The sequence below is a fragment of the Geotrypetes seraphini genome, chromosome 13 (genome assembly GCF_902459505.1).
Source record: "Geotrypetes seraphini chromosome 13, aGeoSer1.1, whole genome shotgun sequence".
NCBI lineage: Eukaryota > Metazoa > Chordata > Amphibia > Gymnophiona > Dermophiidae > Geotrypetes > Geotrypetes seraphini.
Window position 1 is genome coordinate 82,722,299 of NC_047096.1, and position 18,286 is coordinate 82,740,584.

An 18,286-nucleotide genomic window follows, 5' to 3' on the forward strand; every position below is an offset into this window, starting at 1 on the left:
TGTGCTTCACACAGCGAGTGGTGGATGCCTGGAATGCTCTCCCAAAGGAGGCTATTAATGAATCCACTGTGTTAGGATTCAAAGGCAAATTAGATGCGCATCTCCTTACGAGAGGCATAGAGGATTATGGGTGACTAAAACTACATCAGGTATATACCGGATAGGGCCTCCGCGTGTGCGGATCGCCGGACTAGATGGACCATGGGTCTGATCCGGAGATGGCAGTTCTTATGTTCTTATACCTCATTTGAAGAAACATAATGTTAGGAAATTTTGTAAAAGTACTGGGACCTTGGCACTGGTGTAACTAGAAGTGAATGGGCCCTGAATGTAAAAATTAAAACGGGCCCTTGTAATACTATATTTCACAAAGCAGCAGGAGCTAGGAGCTGGTTCCCTTTAGTATTTGCGGGGAGGGGGTATATCTGGGATGGATTGTATATGGTTGGATATTGGAGGTAGGATTGTGTATGGGTCTAGGGATTTGTATGTAGGGCAGGACAGTGCATGTGGATGTATAGGTGGTATCTAGGATAATAGGAATACATGAGGATGTCAGCTGTTGGTGAGATGTCTAAGAAGACTTAACCATGCAAGAGTGGGTGCAGAGCAGAACAAGGGCATTTCTCCATAGAATTCAACCTACAGAAGGTCAGATTTTTTTTCATCTCAGTTAGGGTTACCAGATGTCTGGATTTCCCCAGATATGTCCTCCTTTTGAGGACTTGTCTGGGGGTCCAGATGGCTTTTCAAAACTCGGCACTTTGTCCGGGTTTTGAAAAGCTTTCCTTCATATAGAAGGGCATCTTTGCATGCGCGAATGTTCTGCCTGACAAGAGAAGGCAGTGGGGGACGCGGCTGGGGTGGGATTGGAGGTGGGGCTTGGGGGTGTGACAAGGCAGAACCGGGGTGGGGATGGGTGGGACTGGGCAGGCTTAGGGGTGGGTCATGGGGTCCGGATTTTCCAGACGGAAAATCTGGTAACCCTAATCTCAGTAACAACAATATAATCTTTATCCTAGGACAAGCAGGCAACATATTCTCACATATGGGTGACGTCATCCACTGAGCCCCAGTACAGACAGCTGCTAAAGCGCTCTTGCACTTTAAGAACTTTAGAAAGTTTGTGACTGACTGCACCGTGCATTCACGAGTGCCTTCCCGCCCGACGTAGATGCGTGCTCCTCAGTTGTCAGTTTTTTGTGGAGCTACAAAGTCGTTTGTGAAACGGTCTCCGTTTTATTTTGCCTTCCCGCTTGGGAGTTTTACAGATTTTTCTTTCTTATTCTCTTCTGTTACTAAACCAAACCGTAAAAAAAAATTTTGATTTTTCTTTCTTTTTTTTACCGGTCAGTCATTTTTGACAGTGGAGCCTTTGCACAGCTGATTCCTTCTCCTCTCTCCCCCTGGTCAGCCTTCTGCACAGCCGATTCCTCCTCCACTTCCCCCGGTCAGCCAATCAACCTTCTGCACAGCTGATTCTTCCTCCTCTCCCCCCCCCCCCCCCGGTCAGTCAATCAGTCTTCTGCACAGCCAATTCCCGCCGGTGCCCCAGCTGCCCTCTCCTGCCTTTTTACAGACTCAAAACTGCATTTGCAGTTTTTCGAAATTTGCGGGTGTTCCTGGAATGGAACCCCCACAAATTTTGGGGGAGTACTGTATTCCTCTTTATAACAGGGACAATTAATGATGTTGTTTAGACATGTCTGTTAATATGTGGTAATCGCAGGGAAACAAGATTTTATTTATGTGATATGGAAACCGCATAGTTATATGTGGTATATAAATTTTTTAAATAAATAAATAAGGCATAATAGCTTCTATTCATTTACACATTCCTGTTTAGGTTATAATAAATATATGGGTATAAGATGCTTATAAAATATTTTTAATTTTGGTGTTCAAGTGGAACATAATCTAATTTTCTTCTGTCCTTTCATTTCCCCAGATCATGATGTTGAGAAATATGAGCTTGATAATCAACAGAAAGCACAAAAGGTAAGCCCACAAAAAACATTCAATAAAACTATGTAAATCAAAGTTTTCATTATTTAAAAATTAAGTTGCCCAGCTCCCCATTGATGTTTCATCATTCTTTGTGCAATAACATCAAAGCTTTATTTGAAGTGCAAACCTGTTTTTTAATGCAAACTTTATCCCAAAATACTTTTGTATAATGACATAATGGAACAACATAGATATAGAACTATAAACAAATTTAAAACTGCAATGCATCATAATTAAATGTTCATGTTATCAGTATTAAGGGAGGGGTCATAGTTGTTAGCACATAAGGACAACCTGATCTGTCCACTACTTGAGACGCATGGTGGGAAAGAAGATTAAGAAGAGGATGAACACTGTAAAGATGCTAGAGCAAGCTTGGTCTCTATTTAAGAATACGGTCACCAAGGTGCAAAATCTATATATACTACGTATCAACAAGGGATCAAAGAGGAAAAAGAATAAGGAACTGGCTCGCTGTAGAGGTAAAGGAAGCGATCAGAGACAAAAAAAAACCTCGTTTAAGGAATGGAAAAGATCAAAAACGGACAAAAACTGGAATAAACACAAACAACATCAATGCAGGTGCCATAAGGCAGTAAAAGGGACCAAAAGAGACTACGAGGAAAAAATAGCCAAGGAGGTGAAAAACTTCAAGCCGTTCTTTCAGTATATTAAAGGGAAACGACCCGCGAAGGAAGCTGTGAGACTGTTAGATGATCAAGGAATAAAGGGAGCGCTAAGGGAGGACAAAGCAATCGCCGACAGACTGAACACCGTTTTTGCATCTGTATGTACCGAAGAAGATATACACAGCATACCGGAACCCATCAGGCTATATGCTGGAAGTGAAAACGAGAAATTGACAGGGTTAACGGTCAGTCTAGAAGAGGTATGCAGGCAGATTGATAGGCTTAAGAGCGATAAATCCCCGGTACTGGATGGCATCCATCCAAGTGTCATTAAGAAACTAAAAGGGACCATAGCGGAACTGCTTCAACTAATAGCCAATCTGTCGATCAAATCGGGAAGGATTCCGGAGGACTGGAAGGTGGCGAATGTTACGCCGATCTTCAAAAAAGGTTTGAGGGGAGTTCCGGGAAACTACAGACTGATGAGTCTGAACTTGGTACCGGGAAAGATGGTAGAAGCGCTGATAAAGAACTGCAACATTGATCACCTTGACGAACATGGTCTGATGAGGACCAGCACGGTTTCAGCAAAGGCAGATCTTGATTGACAAACTTGCTGCACTTCTTCGAGGGAGTAAACAGGCAGATAGACAAGGGCGACCCGGTCGACATTGTATATCTGGACTTTCAGAAGGCGTAGGACAAGGTTCCGCATGAACGACTACTTCAGAAAATTGCGAGCCATGGAATCGAGGGTGAAATACTCACGTGGATTAAAAACTGGCTGGAGCATAGGAAACAGAAAGTGGGGGTAAATGGACAATACTCGGACTGGAAGAGCGTCACCAGTGGGGTGCCGCAGGGCTCGGTGCTTGGACACGTGCTCTTCAACATCTTTATAAACGATCTGGACATAGGTATGACGAGCGAGGTGATTAAATTTGCAGACGATACGAAGTTATTCAGAGTAGTGAAGACACAGGGGGATTGCGATGATCTGGAACTTGACATAATCAGGCTCAAGGAATGGGCATTGACATGGCAGATGAGGTTCAACGTGGATAAGTGTAAAGTGATGCATGTCGGTAGCAAAAAGGGGATCACGAACAGATCGGAGAAGGTTATCATGCCGCTGTACCAGGCCATGGTGCACCCTCACTTGGAGTACTCCATCCTATTTTGAAGCTCTGTGCTAGACACAGTTCTACTTCGTGCCTTCTCTCACCATGGCTCATGTTTTATTTCTTACAGGGTCACTGTGTTTCTTTGCGTGTTTTCATTTATAAAAAAAACCAAAAAAACTTAATTTTATTTTCTTTTGTGTCACGACGGGACCTGCCTCACAGCCTCAGCCTGCGGGTTTCGATCTCGCTGAGGCTATTTTTCTGTTTATGTCCTGGCCGGTCACAGGCTTTAAGAAGTGTAGCCGTTGCCAGTGCGCAATCTCCCTCACTGACCTACATAGGTGGTGTGTTCAGTGTTTGGTACCTGACCATCGTCCGGAGTCGTGTGCCCACTGTGCTACCTATCAACCTCGAGCCATCAAACGTCATTGAGTTCAGGTGGAGAAACTCTTTGGCGGTATGGATCCATGTACCCCTGTCTCGACCTCGACCTCTAATCCTGTCAAGCTTCTCACAGGGTTTCCGCCTTCTGCCTCGACCTGGATCAAACTCTCCTCGTTTGACGGGTCCTCGTCCTTGGGCAAATCTGCTAAGTCTTCTCCTGGGGAGACGCTTGCCTCGCTGCCTCCCTCAGGTCAGGTACCAGCAGTGGGTATCAAGCTGCCCAAGAAGCATGTCTCAAAGTTGAAGAGTCATTCTTCCTCCTCTTCCTCGGAGACTATATCCATGCCAAATGTACCAGATCCTCAAGTCTCAGTGTCACATTTGGAGGCTATGATCCAGACCATTTTGGATAGGCAGTTTGGTAATATGCTTGCCAAACATACTCCTACCTCGACTCTGCTTCCTGCAGTCCAGTCTGAGCACTTAGCAGTATCACAAGGAGTTGAGTCCTTGTCAGTGCCTCGAGATACCTCGACACAAGGAGCTTAGTCCCTTTTGGTGTCTCGATCTCCAGCCCTCCTTCCTTGCATAAGGCGTCGCCCTATCTGAGGCATAGGGCGAAGACTCCTTGATGTTCCTCTCAGCGGGACTTGCCTGGTTCGAGGCATAGTTCTCCACATTAGTCGAGGCATCCATCGAGGCAGACCTCAAGACTCTTTGAGGCCTCCAACTCCAAAGTTGACACCACCTCCAGAGCCTTACATCTATGTTTCTTCTCCTATCCATTATCTCAGTGAGTCATCTATACCTGCATATTCATATGTCAGGTATCAGTACTCCAGAGAGGCTTCAACCTTCGTTCTCTGCTTTGCAAAGCGCCTTGATGTCACCTACTTCCCCTCAAGGTCAACCTTTCTTGGAGCAGATATCTTTTTCTTCTTTCCTACGTCAAATGAGTAAGGACCTCAATATTACTTTGGACACTGATTCTAAATAATCTATGGAGTATTTAGAAGAAATGGGTATGTCTCATCCTCCTGCGGAGTCTTAACAAAAGAATACTTCTTGCTGTTTCCATTTTTGAAATCATTTAAAGTGTGACAGAGAGGTATTTTTGTGCGATTATGTATTGGATCCTCTGAGAGCTCATGGAAAATCTCCCAGATTGGTTATGGTTGGAATGGCAACTTATGTCACCATTGAGATTGAGTTATGTGTTAAGTATTAAGATGCCCAGGTTATACAAGGACAATAGAATACTAGTTGATACATGGAAAACATTAAAATGTGTGAATAATTTAACACCTATTCCAATTAATAAATCAACTTATCAAACCATATGAACTCCAAGATTCAAATTGGCGGATATAAAGTCATCTGGAAGTATTGGATGAAGGCGGGTATTTGTACTTTGGATGATGTTATTTCTGATGGTAAGCTGCTTGAATTTTCACAATTGCAATACAAATTTGGTCTTAATAAATCACAAAATTATAGATGGTTGCAGTTGAAGCAGGCCATTCAGATAGGGTTCCCTGAATGGAAAAATCTTAGTAATCAGTATAGTCTGCCATTCTTATGTTTTCAGGTGGACTTCCTGGGACATCAGGCCGCCCGGTGGTATAAATTAATATCTGCATTTTTAAATAAGAAACCAGAAACAGGTCTAAGAGATATTTGGAACATTGAGATTAAGCACCAAATTACTGCATCTCAATGACCATGAATTTGGGCTTGGAGGATGAGATGTACAGTGTCTGCGTCTATAAGACAAACTTGTTTTTTTCTGTTGCATAGAGGTTTTTGGACCCCCAGTTCATTTACAGAAGTTAGATAGCTCTAACAGAAGCTGGCACTGTCATCTTGAAGCTGGAACATTAGATCATTTGCTATTCTATTGTCCATTGATACTTCCTTTTTGGAAGTTAATTTGGGAGCAAATAAATAATTTGCTGGAAAATCCGGTTGCATTAACTTATGATACTGTGTTATTTGGCACATCAGTGAGGGCCAAGAGCCAATTATCTTCAAATAATAACAAACTATTACTCGTTATGACAGGGGTTGCCATACAAAAGATTATGAAAAATTTGAAAAATTGGGATCGATTGAATTATAGCTTTTGGTGGAAATTCCTATGGGCTCATAAGAACATAAGAATTGCCGCTGCTGGGTCAGGATCAGTGGTCCATCGTGCCCAGCAGTCCGCTCACGCGGTGGCCCTCTGGTTAAAGACCAGCACTCTAACTGAGACTAGCCCTACCTGCGTACCTTTCGGTTCAGCAGGAACTTGTCTAACTTTGTCTTGAATCCCTGTAGGGTGTTTTCCCCTATGACAGACTCTGGAAGAGTGTTCCAGTTTTCCACCACTCTCTGGGTGAAGAAGAACTTCCTTACATTCGTACGGAATCTATTCCCTTTCAGCTTTAGAGAGTGTCCTCTCATTCTCCCCACCTTGGAGAGGGTGAACAACCAGTCCTTATCTACTAAGTCTATACCCTTCAGTACCTTGAATGTTTCGATCATGTCCCCTCTCAATCTCCTCTGCTCGAGGGAGAAAAGGCCCAGTTTCTCTAGTCTTTTGCTGTACGGCAACTCCTTTTACTAAGCCGCATTAGTGGCTTCAGCGCGTGCAACTTTTCATCATGCGCTATCCCCACGCTAGCCGAAAAAACTACCACCTGCTCAAGAGGAGGCGGTAGCGGCTAGCGTGGCCGGCTGTTTAGCGTGCATTAAACCGCTACCGCAGCTTAGTAAAAGTAGCCCTATGTCATATATTCATAATGAAAAGAGTAATTGCCATGCAGCAGGGGAATTTTAGGAAATTTCAGGATATTTGGGAACCATTAACAAAATACTGTAATGAACAAGAATTGTCACTGCTGGGTCAGACCAGTGGTCCATCGTGCCCATCAGTCCGCTTCCGCGACAGCCCCTAGGTCAAAGACCAGCGCCCTAACCGAGACCAGCCCTACCTGTGTACGTTGCAGTTCCGCAGGAACTTGTCTAACTTTGTCTTGAATCCCTGGAGGGTGTTTTCCCCTACGACAGCCTCCAGAAGAGCGTTCCAGTTTTCCATCACTCTCTGGGTGAAAAAGAACTTCCTTATGTTTGTATGGAATCTATTCCCTTTTAACTTTAGAGAGTGCCCTCTCGTTCTCTTTACCTTGGAGAGGGTGAACAACCTGTCTTTATCTACTAAGTCTATTCCCTTCATTATCTTGAAGGTTTCAATCATGTCCCCTCTCAGTCTCCTCTTTTCAAGGGAGAAGAGGCCCAGTTTCTCTCACTGTACGACAACTCCTCCAGCCCCTTAACCATTTTAGTCGCTCTTCTATGGACCCTTTCGAGTAGTACTGTGTCCTTCTTCATGTACGGCGACCAGTGCTGGATGCAGTATTCCAGGTGAGGTCATACCATGGCCCGGTACAGTGACATGATAACCTTCTCTGATCTGTTCATGATCCCCTTCTTAATCATTCCAAGCATTCTGTTTGCCCTTTTCGCCGCTGCTGCACATTGCGCGGACGGCTTCATAGACTTGTCGACCAGTACTCCCAAGTCTCTTTCCTGGGGTGTCTCTCCGAGTACTGCACCAGACATCCTGTATTCCTGTACAAGATTTTTGTTACCAACATGCTTCACCTTACAGTTGTCCACGTTAAACTTCATTTGCCATGTTGTGGCCCATTTCTCAAGCATGTTTATGTCCTGTTACAGGTCTTCGCAATCCTCCTGCATCTTCACTACTCTGAATAACTTCGTATCATCTGCAAATTTAATCACCTCGCTCGTTGTTCCAATTTCCAGGTCGTTTCTAAATATGTTGAAGAGCACAGGCCCAAGCACCAAACCCTGCGGCACTCCACTGGTGACGCTTTTCCAGTTCGAGTATTGTCCATTTACCCCCACTCTTTTGTTTCTATCTGCCAACCAGTTTTTGATCCGCGTGTGTATTTCACTCTCAATCCCATGGCTCATAATTTTTTGAAGTAGTCGTTCATGCAGGACCTTGTCAAACGCCTTCTGAAAATCCAGATATACAATGTCGACCAGGTCACCTTTGTCTATCTGCCTGTCAACTCCCTTGAAAAAGTGCAGCAAGTTCGTCAAGCAAGATCTTCCTTTGCTGAAGCTGTGCTGGCTGGTTCTCATCAGATTGTGTCTGTCAAGGTGGTCAACGATGCAATCCTTTATCAGCGCCTCTACCATCTTTCCTGGTACCGAGGTCAGACTTACCGGCCTGTAGTTTCCTGGATCTCCCCTCAAACCTTTCTTGAAGATCGGCGTAACATTCACCACTTTCCAGTCTTCCGGAATCCTTCCCGATTTGATCGACAGATTGGTTATTAGTTGAAGCAGTTCAGCTATAACCCCTTTCAGTTCCTTGATTACCCTCGGATGGATGCCATCTGGTCCCGGGGATTTGTTGCTTTTAAGCCCTTCAATCTGCCTGCATACCTCTTCTAGATATGCACATCCAAGGGGGAGGAAAAGGAGGGGGGTATTTTGGTTTTCTTATGAGTGCAAATAATGTGGAGAGGGGGGTTATTATATGTCTTATGTTTGATGAAAGTCATTGAATATGGGGAGGGAGGGTTATGGGATCTGAATTAGATTTTAATAGGATATTAAGTGATGTATTTAAATATAAATTGATGTTATATGCTGTTGCACTTATTGTAAGTTTTAAAAATGAAAAGAATAGTAAAAAAAAAAAAAATTTGACCCCATATCGACTTCCAAAAATTAAGTATCAAAGGACAATAGAATAACAATTGGAAAAATTATAGTAATCTCAATTATACGTTTTGGTGGAATTCCCTGTGTCATATTTACAAGATGGAAAGAGCAATTGCAATACAGAAAGGAAGTTATAAAAAATTTTTAAAGATATGGAGACCGATGGTTGATTTTTGTAGTGAATAGGCATCATTTTTCTTTGATAATATACATAGGGGGGTGGGGAGATTGGAAGATAAGATGTAGCAAAATTGAAATTTTGAAGGAATATGATAGTTTTAATGATTGTATAGAAAGATGGGAGGGGGAGGGTTTTTAATTAATTTACATATTAAGAATATAATGTATGATGTTCAAGTGTTATACGATAGTATTTCATGTTGTTCTTTTTGTGCACTTGATGTAAGTTTGAAAAAAAATAAAGAAATTAAAAAAAAAAAAAAAAAAGAATAACAGATAATCCAAAATCCCTATATCAAGATGACAATGCCAGGATCTATTAGATTTAGAACTCTAATTTTTGCAAACAAACTGGGGTCCAAAAACTTCTGTGCAACAAAAAAAACCATGTTTGTCTCATAGATGCTGACGCTGTACACCTCATCCTCCAAGTCCAAATTTGTGGCCATTGAGACGCAGAAATATACTGCTTTATCTCAATGCTCCAAATGTCACTAAGACTAGATTTTGGTTTTTTATTCAAGAATTCAGAAATTAATTTATACCACCGGGCAGCCTGATGTCCTAAAAAATCTGACTGGAAGCATAGGATCTGCAAGCTGAAATGAGTTTTTAAGTTTCGTCAATCAGGGAACCCACTCTGAATGGCCTCCTTCAACTGCAACCACCTATAATTTTGAGACTTTTAAATACCGAATTATTGTTGCAGTTGTGAAAAATCAAGCAGTTTCCCATTAGATATAACATCATCTAATGTACGAATGCCTGCCTGCATCCAGTGCTTCCAAAAGATCCCAGATCACCTATTTGAATCTTGGAGTTTAGCCGTAAGGATTGGAAAGTTGATTTCTCTATTGGAATATCTGTTAATTTATTAATAAATTTCAAAGTTTTCCACGTGTCAAATAAAATACTATTGTCCTTAACATATCTAGGTAATTTAATACTCAAATTGAGACAGTCGTATTTGTGAACCATTTCATCAGTGTACCTCTCATTCTCATGTCTTGTCACCTCCTCTCTCAATTCCTTTACGTCCTTCATGAGGGATTCAAGCTGAAGACAGCTTGCACATGGAACCACTCCCTCTGCTTGGGTAACATTTTCTGTCTGCACAGAGACAGAAACTGTAACCTGAGCAGTAGCTTTGGTGACATGATATTTCCCAGCCATAATGTGGTGGCAGAAGTACTTATACCTGGAAGAAAAAAGAAAGAACAGAAAAATCCTACCAAAGCAATGCCCTGTTTTTGGTTGGATGAAGAGTCAAAAAAGCTCCTCCTTATAATAATAACAACAGATTTCTATACCGCATAACCCTTAGTTCAATGCGGTTTACAAAAGATTTTGCTATGAGCGAATACAGAGATAATGCAATATGCAAGAATTAGCTAGCTACAAATTTAGAAAAAAGAAAAAAGTTTTCTGTAGTGTTTATAAGATATTGATCTGGTCAGTAATGGGCGGAATTCTTTATCGAATTGAGCTGCCTGATAGGAAAGACAGTGCCCATGATATTTCTTATTTTTAGAGCCCTTAACAGAAGGGCGGGTGGGAATTAGTCTCAAGGGTCACCTGTGGAATCTGATCTCTAAAAGTACAAATCAAAACATTCAAATAACATAGATATAACACTAATGCATTCTTATGAGACTAATGCTTTTCTATAATATAACCTATTCTACATGTCATATTCATAGGAATAGTTAATTTTTGTAAACAGTTACTGTGAGCATCATTTAACTATGGAAAGAGCCATTTTTAATGGCTGTAATTTTTCAGTAAATATAACCATCTATGTATAGTTTCATGAGATAATAATTAGTGTGTTCAGAACACCCTTAGAGTGAGACTAACAATTTAGTTCACACAATTTTTAAGTAGCCGAGAAAGGGCGGGACCGCGGCAGAGAGAAGAGAGCTCCGAAGCCGTACAGTAACATATAGTAACATAGTAACATAGTAGATGACGGCAGATAAAGACCCGAATGGTCCATCCAGTCTGCCCAACCTGATTCAATTTAAATTTTTTTTTTTTTTTTTTCTTCTTAGCTATTTCTGGGCGAGAATCCAAAGCTTTTCCCGGTACTGTGCTTGGGTTCCAACTGCCGAAATCTCTGTTAAGACTTACTCCAGCCCATCTACACCCTCCCAGCCATTGAAGCCCTCCCCTGCCCATCCTCCTCCAAACGGCCATGCACAGACACAGACCGTACAAGTCTGCCCAGTAACTGGCCTAGTTCAATCTTTAATATTATTTTCTGATTCTAAATCTTCTGTGTTCATCCCACGCTTCTTTGAACTCAGTCACAGTTTTACTCTCCACCACCTCTCTCGGGAGCGCATTCCAGGCATCCACCACCCTTTCCGTAAAGTAGAATTTCCTAACATTGCCCCTGAATCTACCACCCCTCAACCTCAAATTATGTCCTCTGGTTTTACCATTTTCCTTTCTCTGGAAAAGATTTTGTTCTATGTTAATACCCTTTAAGTATTTGAACGTCTGAATCATATCTCCCCTGTCTCTCCTTTCCTCTAGGGTATACATATTCAGGGCTTCCAGTCTCTCCTCATACGTCTTCTGGCGCAAGCCTCCTATCATTTTCGTCGCCCTCCTCTGGACCGCCTCAAGTCTTCTTACGTCTTTCGCCAGATACGGTCTCCAAAACTGAACACAATACTCCAAGTGGGGCCTCACCAATGACCTGTACAGGGGCATCAACACCTTCTTCCTTCTACTGACTACGCCTCTCTTTATACAGCCCAGAATCCTTCTGGCAGCAGCCACTGCCTTGTCACACTGTTTTTTCGCCTTTAGATCTTCGGACACTATCACCCCAAGGTCCCTCTCCCCGTCCGTGCATATCAGCTTCTCTCCTCTCAGCATATACGGTTCCTTCCTATTATTAATCCCCAAATGCATTACTCTGCATTTCTTTGCATTGAATTTTAGTTGCCAGGCATTAGACCATTCCTCTAACTTTTGCAGATCCTTTTTCATATTTTCCACTCCCTCTACGGTGTCTACTCTGTTACAAATCTTGGTATCATCTGCAAAAAGGCACACTTTTCCTTCTAACCCTTCAGCAATGTCACTTACATACATATTGAACAGGATTGGCCCCAGCACCGAACCCTGAGGGACTCCACTAGTCACCTTTCCTTCCTTCGAGCGACTTCCATTAACCACCACCCTCTGGCGTCTGTCCGACAGCCAGTTTCTGACCCAGTTCACCACTTCGGGTCCTAACTTCAGCCCTTAAAGTCCTCTGTGTTTTTCACTCTTTGCTCTCCTTTTCCATATGCAGGCAGTATTTCAGAAAAAGCTAAAGTCTTTACAAAAGGTTTCACGCCCTCACCAAGCTCCCGAAAAGCTTTCTGTGCTGCAAGTGTGGAGTTGTTGGCCAGGTCATTTGTACAGCAGCTTGCAAAGATCGCTAGTGCCAGCGAACTTATTGCAGGCTGCTGAAATTAGGAAAATTCATTCTGGGAGGCCAGAGGGAACACCAGGCCCTCCGGGGGGGGGGGGGGGGGGGGGGGTACAGGCCTTCAGAAGAGATAGGCAGGCCAGCCTTCGGGGGAGATGCAGACCTTCAAAGGGGGGGGACAGGGCTTCGGGGGGGGGGGGGACAGGCCTTCGGGGGGGGGGCAGGCAGGCAGGCAGGTCTTCGGGGGGGACAGGCCTTCAGGGGGAGGTGCAGGCCTTCAAGGGGGGGCAGACCAGGGGAGGGGGGCCCTGGTGTTGAAGTACACGGAGGGAGGGAGGGAAGGGGGGTTCAAAGAGACGTGCATATGCCGGACTTTAGGGGGAAGAAATAATGGGTCTGAAAATAGAGGAGTGGAAGAGAGATGATGGACAATGGGATTTAGGGAGGGAAGGAACAGAAAGGGAGAGAAGTTGGATACAAGGGATGGTGAGGAGGGGGGATAGAGATACTGGTAGGAGGGTAGTTGGGAAAAGAAAGGAAGAGATGGTGGACCCTGGGGTGGTGGGGAAAGAGAGAGAGATGCTGGATGAAAGGGTAGTTAAGAAAAGGTGGATCTGTGGATGGAGATGAAAAAAAAGAAAGATGCCAGTCCTCCGGGGGAGGGAAGGGAAACAGAAGAGGAGGACAGAGATGGCAGATGGATGGTTAGAATGGAGAAAGGAGAAAGAAGAAAGAAGGAGATCCTGGCAAGCAAGTTATCAGAAGACAACCAGAGCCTGGGACCAACAAGATTTGAATAATGACCAGACAACAAAAGGTAGAAAAACTAATTTTATTTTCCATTTTGTGATTACAATATGTCAGATTTGAAATGTGTATCCTGCCAGAGCTGGTATTAGACCGCAAACGTGAGCTAGGATTTAAGAGAGAGAGGAAAAGTCTTTTTTGTTTGTTTTGTTTACACCACAGCTCCAGTGTGGTTAGGAGAAGGCAAAGGGGGTGAAAAAGCTATAAAATAAACCCACCAGGATGCTTGAAAAAAAAACCAAAACACCCAATTGGGCAGAAAAATCGAATTGAATCGAAAAACCAATTCAGTAGGCTGAATCGAATCGAAATATTTTTTCTTGAATCGGGCAGCAGTATTGCCAAACTGAATTTCATGTCCAACTGGGCAGTTTTATCCCTAATTGTGGAGGAAAAATACATTTTGTCAGATTGCCAAGTTTCTTATTTTTCCAGCTATGAAATGTCCAGATCTGGCAGGACCTTCCTTAAATTTCAGTAGCAGATTCTTCAATCTTTCTGTTACTAATCTGTCACTGATATGGCTTTGTGAAACTAGCAGTGTTTTACTAGGTCTTCAATTCCTCTGTCCTCATTGGTTCTCACAGTACCATTGTTGAATGAAAGATCAAATGTAATTGGCTTATTTACTCACCAGTACAATTAAAGAAGCAACCCTACTGGTTTCCCTTGTTTCCTAGCAACATAGTGTTTAAAAACTAAAGCAGCTAAAAAAAGATACTTTTTATTATTGGGTTGCAGAAGAACATCTCTGCCTGAAGGTAAATTTTAATTGTTATCATTTATTGTTTTTTAATTTTCATCTAAAACTTGGAATAATAAGACTCTATAGCGGCAGCCCTTAATTACCTTGATTAGAATCATATTCATTACGTATGAGTGACTAGTGTGAATATATGGTCCACATTGTTTTGGCTTCATGTCCTCTTAACTTTGGATTCTATGTAGTGTTGGTTGTTATTTTCCCTTACCACAGACTCTCTGTGAACAGGAGTAAGAGTGTATATTAAGTTTCAAGTTTATTAGGATTTTTATATACCGCCTATCAAGGTTATCTAAGCGGTTTTTACAATCAGGTACTCAAGCATTTTTCCCTCTCTGTCCCGGTGGGCTCACAATCTATCTAACATACCTGGGGCTATGGAGGATTAAGTAACTTGCCCAGGGTCACAAGGAGCAGCGCGGGGTTTGAACCCACAACCCCAGGGTGCTGAGGCTGTAGATCCAACCACTGCGCCACACACTCCTTGCTTCCATACTTATCATACCTCACTTGTGCAATACCCTTATTGTCCTGTGCTTCCAAGTTCCAGTTGAAAATGAAGTGTTTCTGTTGTTTTAGATGTTCCTGGAAACTGAAAAATAATTTGCTGGTACACTTTCCCTTCTTTCCCCAAATATGTTGTGTTTTCTTTAGTTTTCTATTTTCTGTGATTCTGTTTTCATATTGTCTTCCCAGATGAATCTGGAATCACTGGATTGTGCCAGAGACCAATCACAAGTTTTGCCCTATAGAAGACAAGTAGCCCAAGCTCAACAGTTTCTTTTTCTATATCTCTAGCAGCTGGTTACAGGCTGATCATGCAATTTTTTTTGTCCAATATAAATAGCTTCTGGGCCAGTTGGAGAACTGATTTCCAGTTTATTTATTTATTTCGATTTCTATCCCATTCTCCCAGGAGCTCAGAATGGTTTATAACAAAGAATATACACAGTAGCTTAATTGCGGTAGGACTGGTTACAAAACATGGTGAATATAAGAGGAACAATATAAAGGGGAGTCTAAATGCTAGTGTCTACTCAGCTGAAGAGGAAGGTCTTCACTGCTCTCCAGAATGCCATCAGTGAGTTCAGCGCTCTTGTCTGTGTAGGCAGCTGATTCCATAGCCGAAGGATAAAGTGACTGTAGGAGCGCTTACGAGCTGTTTCCATCTGGAGAGATCCTCCCGGGGGGATGCATAGTCATTTTACTGCTTCTGAGCCAAGTGGGCGGTTGGGGGTGTACTGGTGTAGCTTGGATAAAGAAGGGAATCATGAACAGATCTGAGAAGGTTATCATGCCGCTATACCAGGCCATGGTGCGCCTTCACCTGGAGATCTACACCTATTGAGGAAATTTGCAAGGCTGCTACTTGGTCCTCGGTTCATACTTTCACTTCTCACTATTGTCTGGATGTTTTCTCCAGACGGGATGGCCATTGTGGCCAGACAGGTTTACAAAATTTATTTTCTTAAATTGCCAACGCTCCCACCATCCCATTCTGGTTAGCTTGGAGATAACCCATAAGTGAGAATAGGCTGCCTGCTTGTCCTGGGATAAAGCACAGTTACTTATCGTAACAGGTATTATCCAGGCAGCTATTCTCACAACCCACCCACCTCCCCTGGTTGGCTTCTCTGCTAGCTATCTGAACTGAGGAGATGCGCCCTGTGCTGGGCGGGAAGGCACTCGTGCATGCGTGGTGCGGCTGAATCGAAACTTCTAGTTTCTACAAGCAAGTCTGCTTGCGAGGCTTCCGCATTGGGGCTCCGTCGATGACGTCACCCATATTTGAGAATAGCTACCTGCTGTCCCTGGATAACATCTTTTACGGTAAGTAACTGTGCTTTCTGATCCAGAGGAGTTCTGTCTTAGTGGCGTTCAGCTAGAGTTGGTGAGTTGTACACATCCATGGTGAGACCTCATCTGAAGTACTGTGTCCAATTTTGGAGGCCACATTACCAGAAGGATGTGAAGTGAATAGAGTCGCTACAGAGAATGGCCACTAGGATGATCTCAGGATTTAAAGACATCCCGTATGAAGAACGCCCGATCAGACTGCGCTTATATTCTCTGGAGGAGCGCAGAGAAAGGGGGGACATGATAGAAACATTTAAATACATCATGGGTCACATCAAAGTGGAGGAGGAAATCTTTTTTCTAAAGGGTCCCACGGCGACAAGAGGGCATCCACTAAAACTTAAGGGAGGGAGATTTCATGGTTACACCAGAAAATACTTCTTCACCGAACGGGTGATTGATCAATGGAATGATCTTCCCCGGCAGGTGGTCGAGGCTAGTAGCGTGCTCGACTTCAAGAGTCGCTAGGACAAACAGGTGGGAGTACTACAGAGTTATGCTCATATGATAGATACTCCAGGGAAGAAGGGCTCTTGAGTAGGCGGGCTATTTGGGAGGGAGGGTTCTTGATTGGGCAGACTTGTTGGGACGTCGGCCCTTTTCTGTCGTCATATTCTATGTTTCTATCCAATTCTTCATTTCAGAGAGGCAGAGGTGGAGATTGTTGAGTTGGGAAGCTTGGTTCTCGCTTAGCAGGAGCAATAGTTGCAGGTCATCAGCATAGGAGTTGATTTTGATGCTGTATTTATGGGTGATGTCAATGACTAGTCAGATATATAGATTGAATAGAAGTGGGGACATCAGGACACCCTGGGGAACTCCATATGTAATAGGTTTGGGTTCAGATTTTTTTTGCCTAGTAGGACAGATTGTGTTCTCTGGTGGAGGTAGGAGGTGAGCCATTGAAGGGCAGTATTATTGATTTCGGGGTTGATGAGTCAGCTCAGGAGGAGCTGGTGGTCAGTGGCATCAAAGGCAGTAGAACTAGTAGGACATTGCTTCCTTTACTGACCAGCTGTCGTCAATGATATCAAGGAGAACTGACTCTGTGCTATGGCTCACTTGGAAGCCAGATTGGAAGGGAGAAAGGGCTAGGGCATCATGCTCTTTTCCGAATGCCCTCTTGTTCTTTTATTGGTCGCCGTACCTTAAGAAGGATATGGCGTTACTTGAGAGGGTTCAGAGGAGAACGACACATCTGATAAAAGGGATGGAAACCTTTCATACGCTGAGAGATTGGAGAAACTGGGACTCTTTTCCCTGGAGAAGAGGAGACTTAGAGGGGATATGATAGAGACTTACAAGATCATGAAGGGCATAGAGAGAGTAGAGAGGGACAGATTCTTCAAACTTTCAAAACATAAAAGAACAAGAGGGCATTCGGAAAAGTTGAAATGGGACAGATTCAAAACGAATGCTAGGAAGTTCTTCTTTACCCAACGTGTGGTGGATACCTGGAATGCGCTTCCAGAGGGCGTAATAGGGCAGAGTACGGTACTGGGGTTCAAGAAAGGATTGGACAATTTCCTGCTGGAAAAGGGGATAGAGGGGTATAGATAGAGGATTACTGCACAGGTCCTGAACCTGTTGGGCCGCCACATGAGCGGACTGCTGGGCACGATGGACCTAGGGTCTGACCCATTGGAGGCATTGCTTATGTTCTCTTCAATAAATGGTAGCAGTTGGTGGAGCACTATCCTTTTCAGGAGTTTGGGGACAAAAGGGAGGTTAGAGACTGGTCGGTAGTTGGAATTCAGGGCTTGTTTACAAAATAATTAGACTCATCAGAGTGGAAAAACCCTGGTAAACTGATAATGATTATGCTGGTGTTTCGTTTTGCTGTTTTATGTCTTCAGCTGCCTTGCTTTATTTTGCTGACAGCTGACACTAATATCCTGTTTGCACTGGGAGACGTTTGAGTAAGTTGATCAGAAGCACTTTTACTTACTTGCCTCACAAAAAGGTTTGTCATCCTTACAATTGCTCCTTTCACTTTGCCCACTGCATTTCCACTCCTTCCAGATGTTCCCACCCAGACAACAATTCCTTGATATAAAAAATCTGGAAAAGTTAAGAGAGATTGGTTGAGTACTCAGGAAAGCTAAGCTGTAAATGGAAGAAAAATAGATGACACGGTAAAATAAGGGTAGAAGACAAGTGGCATTGTGAGACTCAAAGGTGAAAGGGAAGAATATGCAAAGATAAAGGCGGAATAGCTTAAATATTTCTATTCTGTATTCACAGCTAAATTATAAAGCTTGGGTTGGATAAATTATATAGCTCTTACAATTTTGAGCCCTGCCTCAGGATTATTTTACTCTACTGAAATCAGTGCTTGAATTGCCCAATGCACTGGGAAAACCTT

General features: G+C 43.2%; 1 protein-coding gene across 1 annotated transcript in view; it reads left to right on the forward strand.

Annotated features, from left to right (window-relative positions):
* Positions 1–18,286, forward strand: part of LOC117347137 (microtubule-associated protein 2-like) — a 220,677-nt gene that overhangs the window by 100,806 nt on the left and 101,585 nt on the right. Inside the window, 1 exon segment of the mRNA XM_033917567.1 lies at positions 1,949–1,998. Coding sequence (XP_033773458.1) covers positions 1,949–1,998 — 50 coding nt within the window.